Source organism: Nilaparvata lugens, chromosome 3, assembly GCF_014356525.2.
Source record: "Nilaparvata lugens isolate BPH chromosome 3, ASM1435652v1, whole genome shotgun sequence".
Lineage (NCBI taxonomy): Eukaryota > Metazoa > Arthropoda > Insecta > Hemiptera > Delphacidae > Nilaparvata > Nilaparvata lugens.
Genome location: NC_052506.1, coordinates 23,837,840 through 23,851,678, shown reverse-complemented (window position 1 = coordinate 23,851,678; position 13,839 = coordinate 23,837,840). Strand labels below are relative to the sequence as shown.

Below are 13,839 nucleotides of genomic sequence, written 5' to 3'. Positions count from 1 at the left end.
TTGTGAAATTTTTGAAAATACAGATTTTCTTCCAAATTTTTGCACTTTCCGGGCTTATTACTCAACAACAATTTATCGTAAAAATAAGTATTGGTCGTTGGGTTGTAGAGGATTCAATTCTCTTTCATTTGATGTATTATTACACCATTCTATGTTTTCCATCAATTGTTATAGCAGCTTTAGTGTTGAGTATGGAATTCTCAATACAGCAACAAGTGTCAACTTGCCGGTATTCCACCTTTAGCACAGGGGTTGGGGATGAGAATTTTCAATATTTTCAGCTTCTAACTAGTCTTAATTAAGCGGCAGAGTCAAAAATTGTGTTCCAGATATTGTGACCAAATTACATTGTCAAATGATCTATTGTTGTTGTATTGAGAATTCACACTCAACACTAAAACTGCTATAACAATTGATGGAAAACATAGAATGGTGTCATAATAAATCAAATTAAAGAGAATTGAATTCTCTACAACCCAAAGTCCATCCTATCCAAAGTGATAGATATCACAAAATTGCAAGTATTTCAACTTTAGCCATTTTGTGTTTATTTATTGATATAATTTTTTCATTAATTTATCATTTTTGTATTCATTTATCGACAACCCTTTTTATAGATTGATTGAATTCTATGAGAACTCCTTTAATTGATGTTTTGTCTTATAAAATACTGTATATCATACTAATATGTGTAGGTAAAATATTATTTGTTACTTATGAGTGACCTAGATGGTAATACCATAACTTCGTATTCAGTGGGATTTTAACCCAAATTATTATTGTGATGTTTCTTTTAAATACTTTGACATTGTCTAGTGCAATTTTTTAATTGCTCTTTGACAAAAAATAAATTATTATTATTTGAATAATATTAACATGTTGCCATTTAAAAGCCAAAACCTAACCTCCCTAACCTTTCCTTTTTCCTTTAAAACCTATATTGAACAGAACCTTTTAGATCATGCTTTTACACAAAACAAATTTGAAATACTCAACCTTGAGACACTCTCAATATGACGTGTTCATCAAAGTGTTGCCGGGAAACACCGTCGCCGTGACTGTAGCCAGCCAGAAATTTATAGTCGTTTTCATTTAGCCTACTTTTAGGTTAGAAAAGTGTTGTTTTTCAGATTCAGACGTTGAATGTATCCAGTCTTGCAGTCTACAGTGTTTTGATTTGTAAAGTTGTTTTTATTCAGGTTGTGAAATTGTCAAGATTCTATAAAATGGCAGTTTTGAGAGAAACTGCAATTCTAGCGAATAAATTTCGAGGTTGTCTAGTTTCGGCTGTACTTGGAGACTGCCTTGGAGCTACATACGAAGGAGAGGAAGCTGAGGATATTTCAAAAGTAGTTCTTCAGAAATATTTTGATAAATTAGAAGGTCCTTATTTTAAGAGTAAGTAGGTATATTTAGTTTTTAACTAGAATGAACTAGACGTAATCTGGCGATAACTTTTTAACTTATATGATCACCCAGAGCCGGTACAGCTTCATTAGATTCCTATAAATGCCTCTAAATTTTATCAAATATGTTTGGTTCATTTTAAGACCATCAGTTTTCTATGACTAAAATTGATCTGATATCTATGATCAATAATCAAATTATTAAATCATAATTGGGGCTGTTATACAGTCATTCTTCCAGGCAGCCAAGTCACTGGGATTTTTGAAATAATAATTATAATGATGATCTTCAACAAACAAGTTAAATCTTAGATGTAGAGTTAAGACACAAGTGACCGAGCGAACGGGTGATTGAAACATTTTACGAGTGCTTGAAAGACCAAATAAAACTCTTGTATAGGCCTACCAATAATTTCTACTTATTGAAATAACATTGTGTAATAAGCGATATTTTATAGGTTGAAAATACAATTTGAAGGAATCAGAAGAAGCTACCCAAAACTTTTATTCTAAACCTTCTATTTCAAATAAAGGTTATATGCACAGATATCATTTATTATGTAAGTTATCCAATTTATAAGAATTTTACTTGAAAGGAGAAAACCAACAGTTTGGGTACTATTAAAATTTTGATACTGACAGCCAGATTAGTAAATTAATTACCAACTTAAACATCTCAAAATATATATTGATTTAGATGCGCTTTATGAAATCTGATATCCAATTTAAGTTACTTTCTCAATTATGATTTTTTTCGACTGATGAATTTGAGGGGTCTGAAATCACAATTTTTGTATCCTAGTTTCCAGGTGACCAGTTTCTAGTTTCTAGCTGCCGTTGAGGTTCGGCCAGTCCCCCTAATTGAAATTGGTTTTGTACAAATCAACAATTAAACTTATTTCGCACCAGTGATCATCCCACTAGAGGGTACAGCTACCTATCTTACCTCTCTTCTAATATAATATTTGATAAGAGATGATAAATATATCGAAGATGAAAATTTCAAACTTGGAACGACTTTTTATAATTCAATTAGGAGACATTATGATATTGCATAACTGGATCTCGTTATTTACATTTTTTCACTGGTTCATTATTATTTTGACATATATTAAAACAGTAATTAAGCTTAACATTTTTCCAGGTCCTCAGAAAATGTATACAGATGATACAGCAATGACAAAAAGTGTGGCAGATTCTCTTATACATATTGAAGGCTTCGATGCCAAGGACATGGCTGACAGGTGAACCAGCCCTCAATCTTATATTTAAAATAATTTAATATATTTAAAATAGTTTTTGCAACTCAATCTTGTCTTGTCATAAGTTAAAGAGATGAATCTCCACACAAATCCTGCATGCAATTATGTCTTAATTACTCTTCTATGTATTATTACAAGCTAATAGCTCGCTTAGCTCACCTCAACCTTCTAGCCAGGAGGCTCCATCTAAAGTGAGTGTATGATATATTATATTACTTATCCGGATAAAGAAGTTGGTCAGTATTATTGTCAACGAACTCGATTTGTATTATGGTTTAAGGTGTTGGAAATTTGAAGTTAATTGATGAAAAGCATTCAAAATTTATCGTCGAACATACAAACAAACGTACACCGACAATAAATCACATCTGATTTACCGGGGTGGCTTGGATCAGCTATTGTTTGTAATTAGTATTTAGGCTATATTCCTTAGTATTCGGTGACACTATTCATATGTATTTTTACATGTTTATGAATAAAGATTTTTCAATTCAAATTCAATCTACTATAGAAGGCGGTGGAAAAGGTAAAGTGGCAACACTGTGAGCTGTTAACATGTTCCCAAATAGTAGACAGTGTCAGCATCCTTTTTTGTTGTTTTTCGAAACGTAGTTTCCATGAATTTCTTCAACTGAATGTATTTTGAAATAGTAGGTCTATGATAGGCCTATAGCAAAAGGTGTAGTTACGAAAAGAGTTCAACTGCCTTTCTAGCGTGAATCTCACCATAGGTCTACCAAAAATGTGAACTGTAAATAAGTTGAGTTTCCTATTCCAGGTTTGTCAAAGAGTTCTACAAAGATCCAAGAAGAGGTTATGGTCAAAATGTAATCGACGTTTTTGCCAAACTTCGCAAACAAAAGGAGGGCGATGTTTTCATCCCGGCCCAAGAGCAGTTCGGAGGATCGGGATCTTATGGCAATGGCGGTGCCATGAGAATAGCCCCAGTGCCATTATTCTGCCATAAAAACTATGACAACATGTTACATGTTGCTAAACAAAGTACATTAATAACACATTCGAATGCGCTTGGTATCAATGGAGCTCTATTACAAGTACGTTTTCGATAAGGTATTATGAATTATTCAGTATTATTTTACATCTCCCTTCGAAAATATTAAAAATATATTTCTCATTTATTGCAATAGGGCTACTTGGTAGTTAAATAACATAGAATTACTAGTACTCATTTTAATTTTTTTTAGACACGAATAGTTTTGGACAATCACGCTATTATCAAGTGTCAAAATATAGTGCTGTACATTTACAGAGTGACCCATAAGTTAGTTGTAACGCTGTTCTTCTATTAACTTTATATTGTTTATCGAATAACAATGAACAAACTATCATGAACAACTATCAAACATTACTTCAAACTAAACTGTAGTAGATAATCCCAAACAGTGGCGGTTTGGTTTGTAACAACAGCTGACCTTGAAATCTTTCCATGTTTTAGATAACTGGGAACAATGCTTACAAACTACAACAGCCTGAAGGAATGTATAAGAGACCGAATTCAGACAGGTAACAGAGCATACTTTGCAAATACTGTTATGCTCAAAAGCAGGCTTCTCCAAAGCATGTACGTTTAGGCTCTACCAGACACTAGATAGGCCCATATTATACATGGCTGTGAAGCCTGAGCAATGACCGATGCAGATGAGAAAAGTTGCTGAAAAAGAATTATGCGAGGAAGCTATGGTATGTGTGAAAATTGTGTGTGGAGAATAAAATATGCTGATTTGGATGTACTTGATGAGGGGCAGGACATAGTGAGATTTGTAAAGTCTCAGAAGTTGAGATGGCTGGGAATGGAAGAGGGCCAACTACCTCTTGGAATATTGAGGAGTGAGCTGTAGGAGGAGGGAAACTAACCCCTCCGCAAGATGAGGAGAAGGCCACGAAATCCCTGGATGGGTTGTGTCATAAAGGACTTGGCAGGATTGGAGGTGAGAGGATGCCAGTACAAGACTGCTGACAGAGATGAGTGAAGAAGAGTGGTAGAGAATGCCAAAGCTCACCCTGGGCTGTAGAAAAAACGAGAGAGAGAGCATGAATGCATACGATCGCGTCCATATAAATGTACTCTAAATTTTATTGTTATATATATGAAATTTACTCGAATTTATGATAATGAAGTACATCTCCAAAGCAGAGCAACTGTTTTCAGCTGTTGGAATTGAAATGGTTCGTTTCGTAAGTTTTTGCCAAACACGATTCATTTGTTCCCTAATACAGGATGGGGTAGAGCCGATTGACGAGTTTGGAAGGGTTATAAAAAATAATAAACCGTTCAACTTGGAAAAAATTCTTTAATGGGGTCAATTCAGTTCGAAATATAGTTTTTATTGTTAATTTTTTGTAAATTATATCAGTTAAATGGCGGCCATAAGCAGCAATACACTGATGTAGCATATTTTTGAAGTTTTAGAACGCATTTTGGCGCTTTGCTGTTGGTAAGACTCTTTTCTGATTCGCTCATTTAGTTCTTCCAAGGTGTGTGGGCGATCTTTGGAAACTTTATTTTTGAGTTAATCTCATAGAAAAAAATTCCATATGCTTGAATCGGGTGAGCGTGCTGGCCATAGTTCTTTGAGAATGGCAACATCACCATCAATGTCACCTTCCAGCGTTATGTGACAATGCTACAAACGTTTCTGCGCCCCAAATTGGAAGAACTTGCTGAGGAACATGACTTGGGAGAAATATGGTTTAGCAGGATTAAGCTACAGCACACACAGGTTGCATTGCAATAAATGTGTTAAGACAAATGTTCCCAGGGCGGCTTATCTCACTAAGGGTGGACTTGAGTTCGCCGGCACGCTCACCCGATTTAGGCATATGCAATCTTTTTCTATGGGGTTACCTCAAAAATAAAGTTTTTAAAGATCGCCCACTCACCTTGGAAGAACTAAAGGATCGATGCAGAGAAGTGCTCCAGTCCTTACCGATCGCAGTGTGCCAAAATTCGTTTTAAAACTTCAAAAATACGCTACATTAGTATATGACTGCTTATGGCCGCCATTTTACTGATATAATTTCCGAAAAATTAACAATAAAAACTATATTTCAAACTGAATTGAACCCATTAAAATTGTTTTTTTCTCAGTTGAACGGTTCATTTTCTGCCCCATCCTGTAATTTATAGAAATAAAACTAGTTAGTTGAAAAAGGACCTGAGGTACTAGTCAACTGGAGGCTTAGTCTAAAGCGTGCTGGAATTGATGATGATAATGATGATGATGGATTGTTGATGTGTCAAGTGTTGATTAAGCTGGATTCCTACACAACAGTGACAGAGAACAATGAAAATATAACTCTCATAAGTTCTAATGGGATTATTCATACTCCCTCGGCCGGGTTGAATGGGAATTGTCCTCGTATCTATTAACTGGTCATAATTATTATCAAACGAAAATCTCAATTAAATGCTGTAAATCACCCCGAAGACTTATGCTACTGCAGATATTGACAACAGGGTAAAAAGCTAGATGGAAATTCAATGAGCGCTACGATCCAAAAATTATTTGACAGCCCAGGAATTGAACCCGGTACCTCCTAATTGCCGGGAAGGAATGCTTACCCTCACACCAAACTGACAATCTCTGGATAGCAGCGCTCATTTTATACAGGTAGATAAGATCAAATAATTGATTAATAAAATGAAGTAGGCTGAAAGTAGATCAGGGTTATCAACTTTCAGTAATATACAGCAGTATGCAGTGGATAATTGAAATAACATGAGTTTATATAATATATATATATATATATATATATATATATATATATATATATATATATATATATATATATATATATACAATTCGTTCTATAACATGGTTTAAAGGTTTATATTGGTGGAATGGGTGAGGGATGGTTGTCATGTGATCGTTCTAGGGCCGGACAGTTTCAGTCATTTGTTCCAAAAGATGTTTTTTTAAAGTCAGGTTGAAGCTCGCTCGGCTCTCGATAGACCTGATAGAAACAGGAAGTGTATTCCATGCACGACAGGCACTGACTAAGAAGGATTTTGTGAAAATAGTAGTTCGATGATTGGGTATCCTTAAAGTACTTTCTCCGGTTCTAGTATGTGAAGCATCTATCCTCCTACCTTCAGAGACAAATTTGAAATCATCTTTAAAATAGTTCGGATTACCGTATTTCAAGATATCTCTAACAAGCTTGACTATTCGAAAAAGCCTCTGATCGGGAAGCTTCAATGTTGAACTAGCAATGTGGGCTGGGGTGATATGATCATGGCGTTGGAGAGAGTAGACGAAACGTAGACAATAATTTTGGCAACGCTGTAGTTTATCATTCAGAGTGACTTGCATATCGTTAAGAACAGAATTACAATACATTAAATGTGGGAAGATGAGAGATTGAACCAATAATAATTTAATGTTTCTAGGGAGGATATCGTGCATTTTCTTCAATGCATGCATGGCTGAGAATACCTTTTTACAAGTTTTGTTCACTTGTTCTGACCAGTCAAGAGTATTATTCATAATAATGCCTAAATTTTTAACTGAGCTACAGTAAGGAATGTCATTACCGTCTACACTAATTTTGTGAATCGATTCAAGGTCAATATTGTTTATAAGACGAGAATATCCAATTATAATGGGTTGTGTTTTGATGGGATTAAGCTTAAGGCCATTTTTCTTTGTCCATTCCACTATCGAATTGATATCCTGATTCATTATTCCAACTGTTTCATTAATTTTTGTTATGGGACAGCTTAATAGATTTGAAGGTCGTCTGCATAAGTATGGAAACTGGAGAATTTGATAATGGAAGAAGGTCATTAGCATACAAAGTGAAGAGGAGAGGGCCTAAAATTGAACCTTGTGGTACTCCATGCATAACGTTTTTCCAAGTTGACTTTTTGTCACCGACAGATACACATTGTTTCCTACCTAATAGATAGGATTTAAACCAAACTAACGAGTTGTGACTGAAACCAAGAATAGCCAACTTATTCAGAAGGACTGTATGATCAACAGTATCGAATGCTTTAGAAAATCAAATAGGGTGAGGATGGTGCATTTTCTTTGGTCCATAGCTAACCTTATATCATCAGTGACACGAAGCAGAGCTGTCTCAGTTGAATGGAATTTTCTAAAGCCTGATTGAAAGTTATGAAGCTTACTATTGTTGTCTAGAAATTTTACAACTTGAGCATGAATGAGTCTTTCTAGCACTTTGGACAATGCAGGTAAAATACTGATTGGTCTAAAATCCTCAACTTTATTGGGTGATGGAACTTTATTTAGAGGGCGAACCAGAGCAAACTTCCAGTTTTCAGGGAAAATGCCTTCTTCAAGTGACTTGTTGAAAATGTATGTAATGGTTGGTAAAACAGCAAATAACATCTTCTTGATAAATTTAATAGGAATTTTGTCTACACCCATAGCATTACTATGAATACGTTGAATTGCTCTGAAAGTGTCTTCTTCTGAGATTGGATGGAAATGAAATTGATCAGTGATTGGTAAATCTAAGTTTGTAACCTGCTCTTCAAGATCATCTATATGATTAGCAATGACAACTTCGTCGCGTTGGTTAGAGTGTGAAACGAAATGGTCATTATATTATTCAATGGTAAGTCAATTTGTGGATTCGATTTCTGTTTGCCAAGCCCGAATTCTTTTATTCCCTGCCAAAGTGATTTAGAGTCTTGTCTATTGTTTGTCATAAACGAATTCAAGTACCTAATCTTTGAGTTCCGTAATTCCTGTTTAACCCTATTTCTAAGGCTCCTATACTCTATCAAACTGTCCAAGTCAAATGTCTTTTTAAATTTTCTATGTGCTTTGTCTCTACGTCCCATCATCTTAAGTATGTCTTCAGTCATCCACGGTACTCGTCGTTTTCTATTAATCCTCCTTGTCACATAAGGTGCATGTTTGTCATACAAAGTCAAAGTCCAATTCTCGAAAGTCTTGACCATGTCATCAACTGAGGGTAATGCTTCAATTTGATGCCATGGAGTCTGAGCCACATCAGTCAGGAAGGCGGCTTCATCAAAGTTTTTGAAGTCTCTATAAGTGATAATTTTCTGTTCTGGCTTGGGTATCTTATGGGAAAGTACACAGTAGATCAAATCAAGTTTTGTATTGGTAGAATTGGGCCTAAATTTTAACAATTTGAGGCATAATCCAGATTTGGAGTATTGTGTATAAATAATTGGAATAGGAACAGTTTTATCAAATAGGATACTAATGGCATTAGTAGCCGAAACATGTTGTAACGAAATAATTTAAAAAGGGTACACAGATTTATATTTCTACTTATATTCAAAAGTAGCCCTAAAGAAAGAAGACAGTTCCATCAAGTTCGAGTAGCATTTTATGACTGTTGTTCAATTTGCATTGTATTTAACAAGAATAAATAATATTCATGCTTTTTCATTTCCAGTGTATCGCAATCCACCAGAGTTTGGCTTTAAACCCAGAAGAACCTTTGGATGTCAAGAAGTTTTCCTCTGATCTCAAAAGAAAAATGTCTGTCATCGAAGAATCTGACGAAGCTGGGTATGAAATATTAATTTTTATTTATATTAAAGATTTTTCATTCACTTCATTTCTATTTATTAGGCATCAGTTTGGAAATACCGTATACTAGCTAGCATTGTAGAATACTCTTCTGGTCTATAGTAAGATCTACTTTAATCAGACTGTCAGCTTTCCTTGTAAATAACTCCAACTCTTCGCGGTCAACCAATGCTGACTGTGTTGAAATGAATCACTTAATATAGGAGAAGTCTCTGGTATCCGTTGAGTTTCATATACAGAATATAGAAGAGAATTGTATCCAAGAAGAACCGGAGAAAAATACCTTCAATTCATATGACAATGCTAATGTGTGAACACTCCCATAATAATCGGTGGTATTATTTCTCTTGCGGCACGACCGACGACTGAATATTAATGAAAATAGCAACTACTGTAATCCGATTTGCATTCGGAAATGGTTCCTACTCGTTTGAATTGATTGTTGAAAGTGTATCCAAATATCCATTTTCATGATCAAAGACCAGACTTCCCCAGATAGATCGTGTCAAAAATTAAAAACTCAATTCACGTAGATGGCGGCGTCACAGACCAGCAAAGTCATCATCAAAAAATATAAAAAATCTTCTTAATAATAGAAGCTCTTCCCAATATTATAAGCCACCTTGATAGGGTGTTTCTGAATGCAGCACTGTTGATACATTAGGCGTGATTCCTATTTTATAATTAATTCCTATTCCAATAATTCCTTTTTTTGAATAATTATTATTGTCTCACTCTTGTCGTCACTTCAATTCGCATGACGGCGACAAGAGTGGGAGGATTTTCAACCCGCAGTTGAATGGTTGAAATCATCGCCGTTGCCTTCATGCGAATCGCAGGCACGCTTATAAACGAGGCTTTATTCTAATTGAGATTATAAAGTTGTGTAGTTTCTCTCCATTTATTTTTCTATAGAAATATTACATTCACCATTTACTCATTATTCGAATCCAAATTTGTTATCTAGATGGAAAATTGTGATCATAGAAATTCACTCACTTGTTATCACAATTTCGTTTCAGAGACGATTCAGATTCAGAAGGAGGAAATGCCTATGTGGAGCAGCTAGAAGCGATGGATAAGTTGCTGGACAAAGATCTAGGAGGCATTCCCATTTCCGATGAAGAGGTAGAGCGAACTCTAGGCACCAGTGTGGCCGCTCTACACTCTGTTCCCACCGCAATCTTTTGCTTCCTGCGGGCGCAAAACCCGATACCCGATATCAAGGTGATTAGTTCATTTTTCAACTATTTTATCAGTTAATTGATCAATTTATTCAAAAAAATGCAGTAAATTAACACAAAGAATAATTCTTAGTTCTGTGTGTTGTTGTGAAGGAGATGTAGTATGTACAGGGGCGGCTATGTGAGGGACGCTCAGACATTGTTCTCCCTGTAATTTTGAAGGACATTTAATAATTTAAAAGATTGCATTTTAATAATATTCCAATAATGCATTTTGTTTTACATTTTCATATTTTATTACTATTTTTTGTAGTAAAACATCAATACAGATGGTATCAAACATTCAAATTTGCCGCTGCCGCAGGTGAAGCAATGCGATCTATGTTTGTTACGTTCATTGAGCCAAGCATCAGTATGGTTCAACGTGGCAACATTGTACATCGAGTTTGTACAGTCTGAATTGCGTGGAGACGGACACACCTCCCTGCGTCTCATTCTATGAAATTGAGTTTTTGTTACAGTGTTGCCAATTTTGCAATCATATTCCACAAGCTAAATATTGCTCGATGAACCGCCGGTCTTTTCGTGGACTTACAAGATTCTAACCTAAAATTTCCAGTGCGAATCTGTAGTATATGGCTTACAAAGAATATTGTTTTGATTGTTATTTCTAGAGGTGAATATGCATATATATATATTTTTTTTAATAACATGTTTGAGGCTATTTTCTTTTCTGTGAATGTATTGCTTTAAAAAGCTGCACTGTTTTGTAATTTGTAAATGCGTAGTGGATCTGCTTTATTTTAGCATTTATGCTTACTTTTCTCTATCTTTTAATTTAAAAATGTTATTAAAATTGTCTAGTATATGACAAAATGATTCAAGTAGGTAGTTACCGTATACTGAATACTGTGCACTGATTGGCTTCCTAGTGACCACAAAAAAGTTATAACTTATGTGACGTTTCTGTAGTCACTAACAATTTCAATCACATTGATAATCCCACTTGATTTTTTTAGTCAGAACCGCCACTGAGTATGTATATTATATATATTGAATGAAAACGTCTTGAGTGAGAGTAAAAGTATTCTCTTTACGTAAGTTGGTCTAAGGCTGACCACTAACGGTATAACATTCATGTTTATCGTGCACATATACACATTCATCGTGCACCATCAGCGAGAGGGCAAGATATTTTTCTCGGGCCACTCCCGTGTTTCGGATGGACACGTAAAGCTGTCGGTCCCGGCTGCCTGAAAAGCAGTCGTTAGGTCATGTCAGAGGCCCTGAAATTGATCAGTTGCGTCCTGAAAACTCTGACACTAGACCTGAGCCAGCCAGGTCACACGATATTACTATTATCAGCGAGAGGCATCTAACATGAAATAAACAACTAATAACAATAAACCACTGGAAAATTACAAATTAAAAAATCTGGTGTGATACACTCACACAACTTTCCTTGCTCATTGAACTGTAAGCCTCATTCTTGAACGAGAATAATTTAGGGGAATAACATAATGACGATTAGCGGCAACATATTTGAAACTACGATCAGACTACTGCGTATATTATGTGTATATTGTTTTCAGAGTACTTTTTTCTTTGTGTAAATTGTGAAATTTGATGATTTTTTTACAAGTTGTCAAAACAGCTGTTCTACAGATGAAATAATTATCTCGACTATGTGTGTTATTTTTATAAACACTGCTCCCCCCACCTACCTCATGCACGAGAAGGAAGTTACAAAGTCCATTTCTCAAGGATGGGGTGGACCCCCCATTAGTTTCCCAGGAAAAAGACCCATGCCAGTTCATCGAGCTGATAAATAACTATACAGGGTATGAATTTTAAAAAATCTCAAGTCATTTTCGAGGAAACCGTGAAAAATTTGCTTCTTAGTAATTATCCGCCATTTTTCTCAAGTATATTACGGAGCTCCTGCAATTTTCCCAGAAATGAGACACATGTTAGTTGATAGGGCTTATAAATAGCTAGCTATCCATGGTATAAATTTGAAGAAAATCATTAGAGCCGGTTTCGAGAAAACCGTGAAAAACATGTTTTTTAGTAATTATCCGTCATTTTTTCCGCTATCTTGAATTGAATTTCTTATTGTCGGATCCTCATGGTATAAGAACATTAAGTATAAATTTTAAGTCAATCGGCTAATTAGGAATGGAGTTATCATGTTCACAGACATACACACATACACACACACATACACACACACACACAGACCAACGCCCAAAAATCATGTTTTTGGACTCAGGAGGCCTTGAAACGTATAGAAAACTTGAAATTAAGGCTCCTTAATTTTTTGGGAAAGCAATACTTCCCTTACCTATGGTAATAGGGCAAGGAAAGTAAAAATGATGGAAAAATAATTTAACCTCAAAAAATTTTGCTCGAAGCGTTTCGCTGTGATGACGCAAAAATGTGACGTAACGAGTATCATGCATGTTAACCAAGCATGGTTCACCGTTAGTGTGCAGCCTAACGGTAAAAAGTGTCTTCTTTGCTCTTGAAGTTCATTTATTATAATATATTGCTGTGTTGAGGTGCATTATTTGCTATAATAATACTATTTAATTAAATAACAAATTTAATGTTCTGGTGTTCTCTTTACAGACGGACAACATAGTGAGACGCACACTGCAGTATGCGATTTCCCTGGGTGGTGACACAGACACTATTGCGAGTATGGCTGGTGCTATAGCGGGTGCATTTTGCGGCTATGACGTCATCAATGAAAATGTGCAGAAGCACTGCGAGGGCGTGGAGGAGGCTATCAGTGCAGCCGACAAAATTCACAGTATTGTTGAAGGCAGTTGAGGGACATTCGACTGCTTGTGATTTCGACATTTTATAATTAGATCAATATTATTGTCGATCAATGTATTATGTATCATAGTTAAGAGGCTCGGTCTCTAAGACATTTGTTAAATCTAATGAATTTTTCAACCCATAGATTTAATAAGTCTTAGAAACCGGGTCTTAAATTAGAATATCGAATAAAATTATTTTATTGATTTTATTTTTGATTCTTCCAATATCCCATGCTTATAATAATAAGAACGTTTGTGAGATTCACTTCAAACTATCAGAATTCATTACCCACGCACAAGGTTATAGATAATGTGGGCATATATCATCTTAGCAAAAAATCCTTGTAAATAACCTCAATGCTTCCCATGCAACCAAATGCTGACAGTTTAAAGTGAATCTTACTATAATAGCCTAGTGCAGCTCGAAGCATCGCTTTCCAACGACCTATTGTGGACTTGTATAGTGAGTTCCACGCTATAATGGCAGTAGGATTATTTATTTATTTATTTATTTATTTACAATGCAAATAACACTAATGTAATAACATTGAAAGATAAAATAATAAGGTAGTCCTTGTGCTATTTTCCTTCCAAATTTAAAG

At 35.2% G+C, this 13,839-nt stretch overlaps 1 protein-coding gene across 1 annotated transcript; it reads left to right on the top strand.

Annotated features, from left to right (window-relative positions):
- Positions 1-1,071: 1,071 nt before the first annotated feature.
- Positions 1,072-13,446, top strand: LOC111056770 (ADP-ribose glycohydrolase ARH3). The gene is made up of 6 exons (XM_022344166.2): positions 1,072-1,398; positions 2,551-2,650; positions 3,447-3,723; positions 9,089-9,204; positions 10,248-10,452; positions 13,041-13,446. Exons 1-6 carry the CDS (start codon positions 1,227-1,229, stop codon positions 13,242-13,244), a joined length of 1,074 nt encoding a protein of 357 aa, XP_022199858.1. The 5' UTR covers positions 1,072-1,226; the 3' UTR covers positions 13,245-13,446.
- The last annotated feature ends 393 nt before the right edge of the window (positions 13,447-13,839 follow it).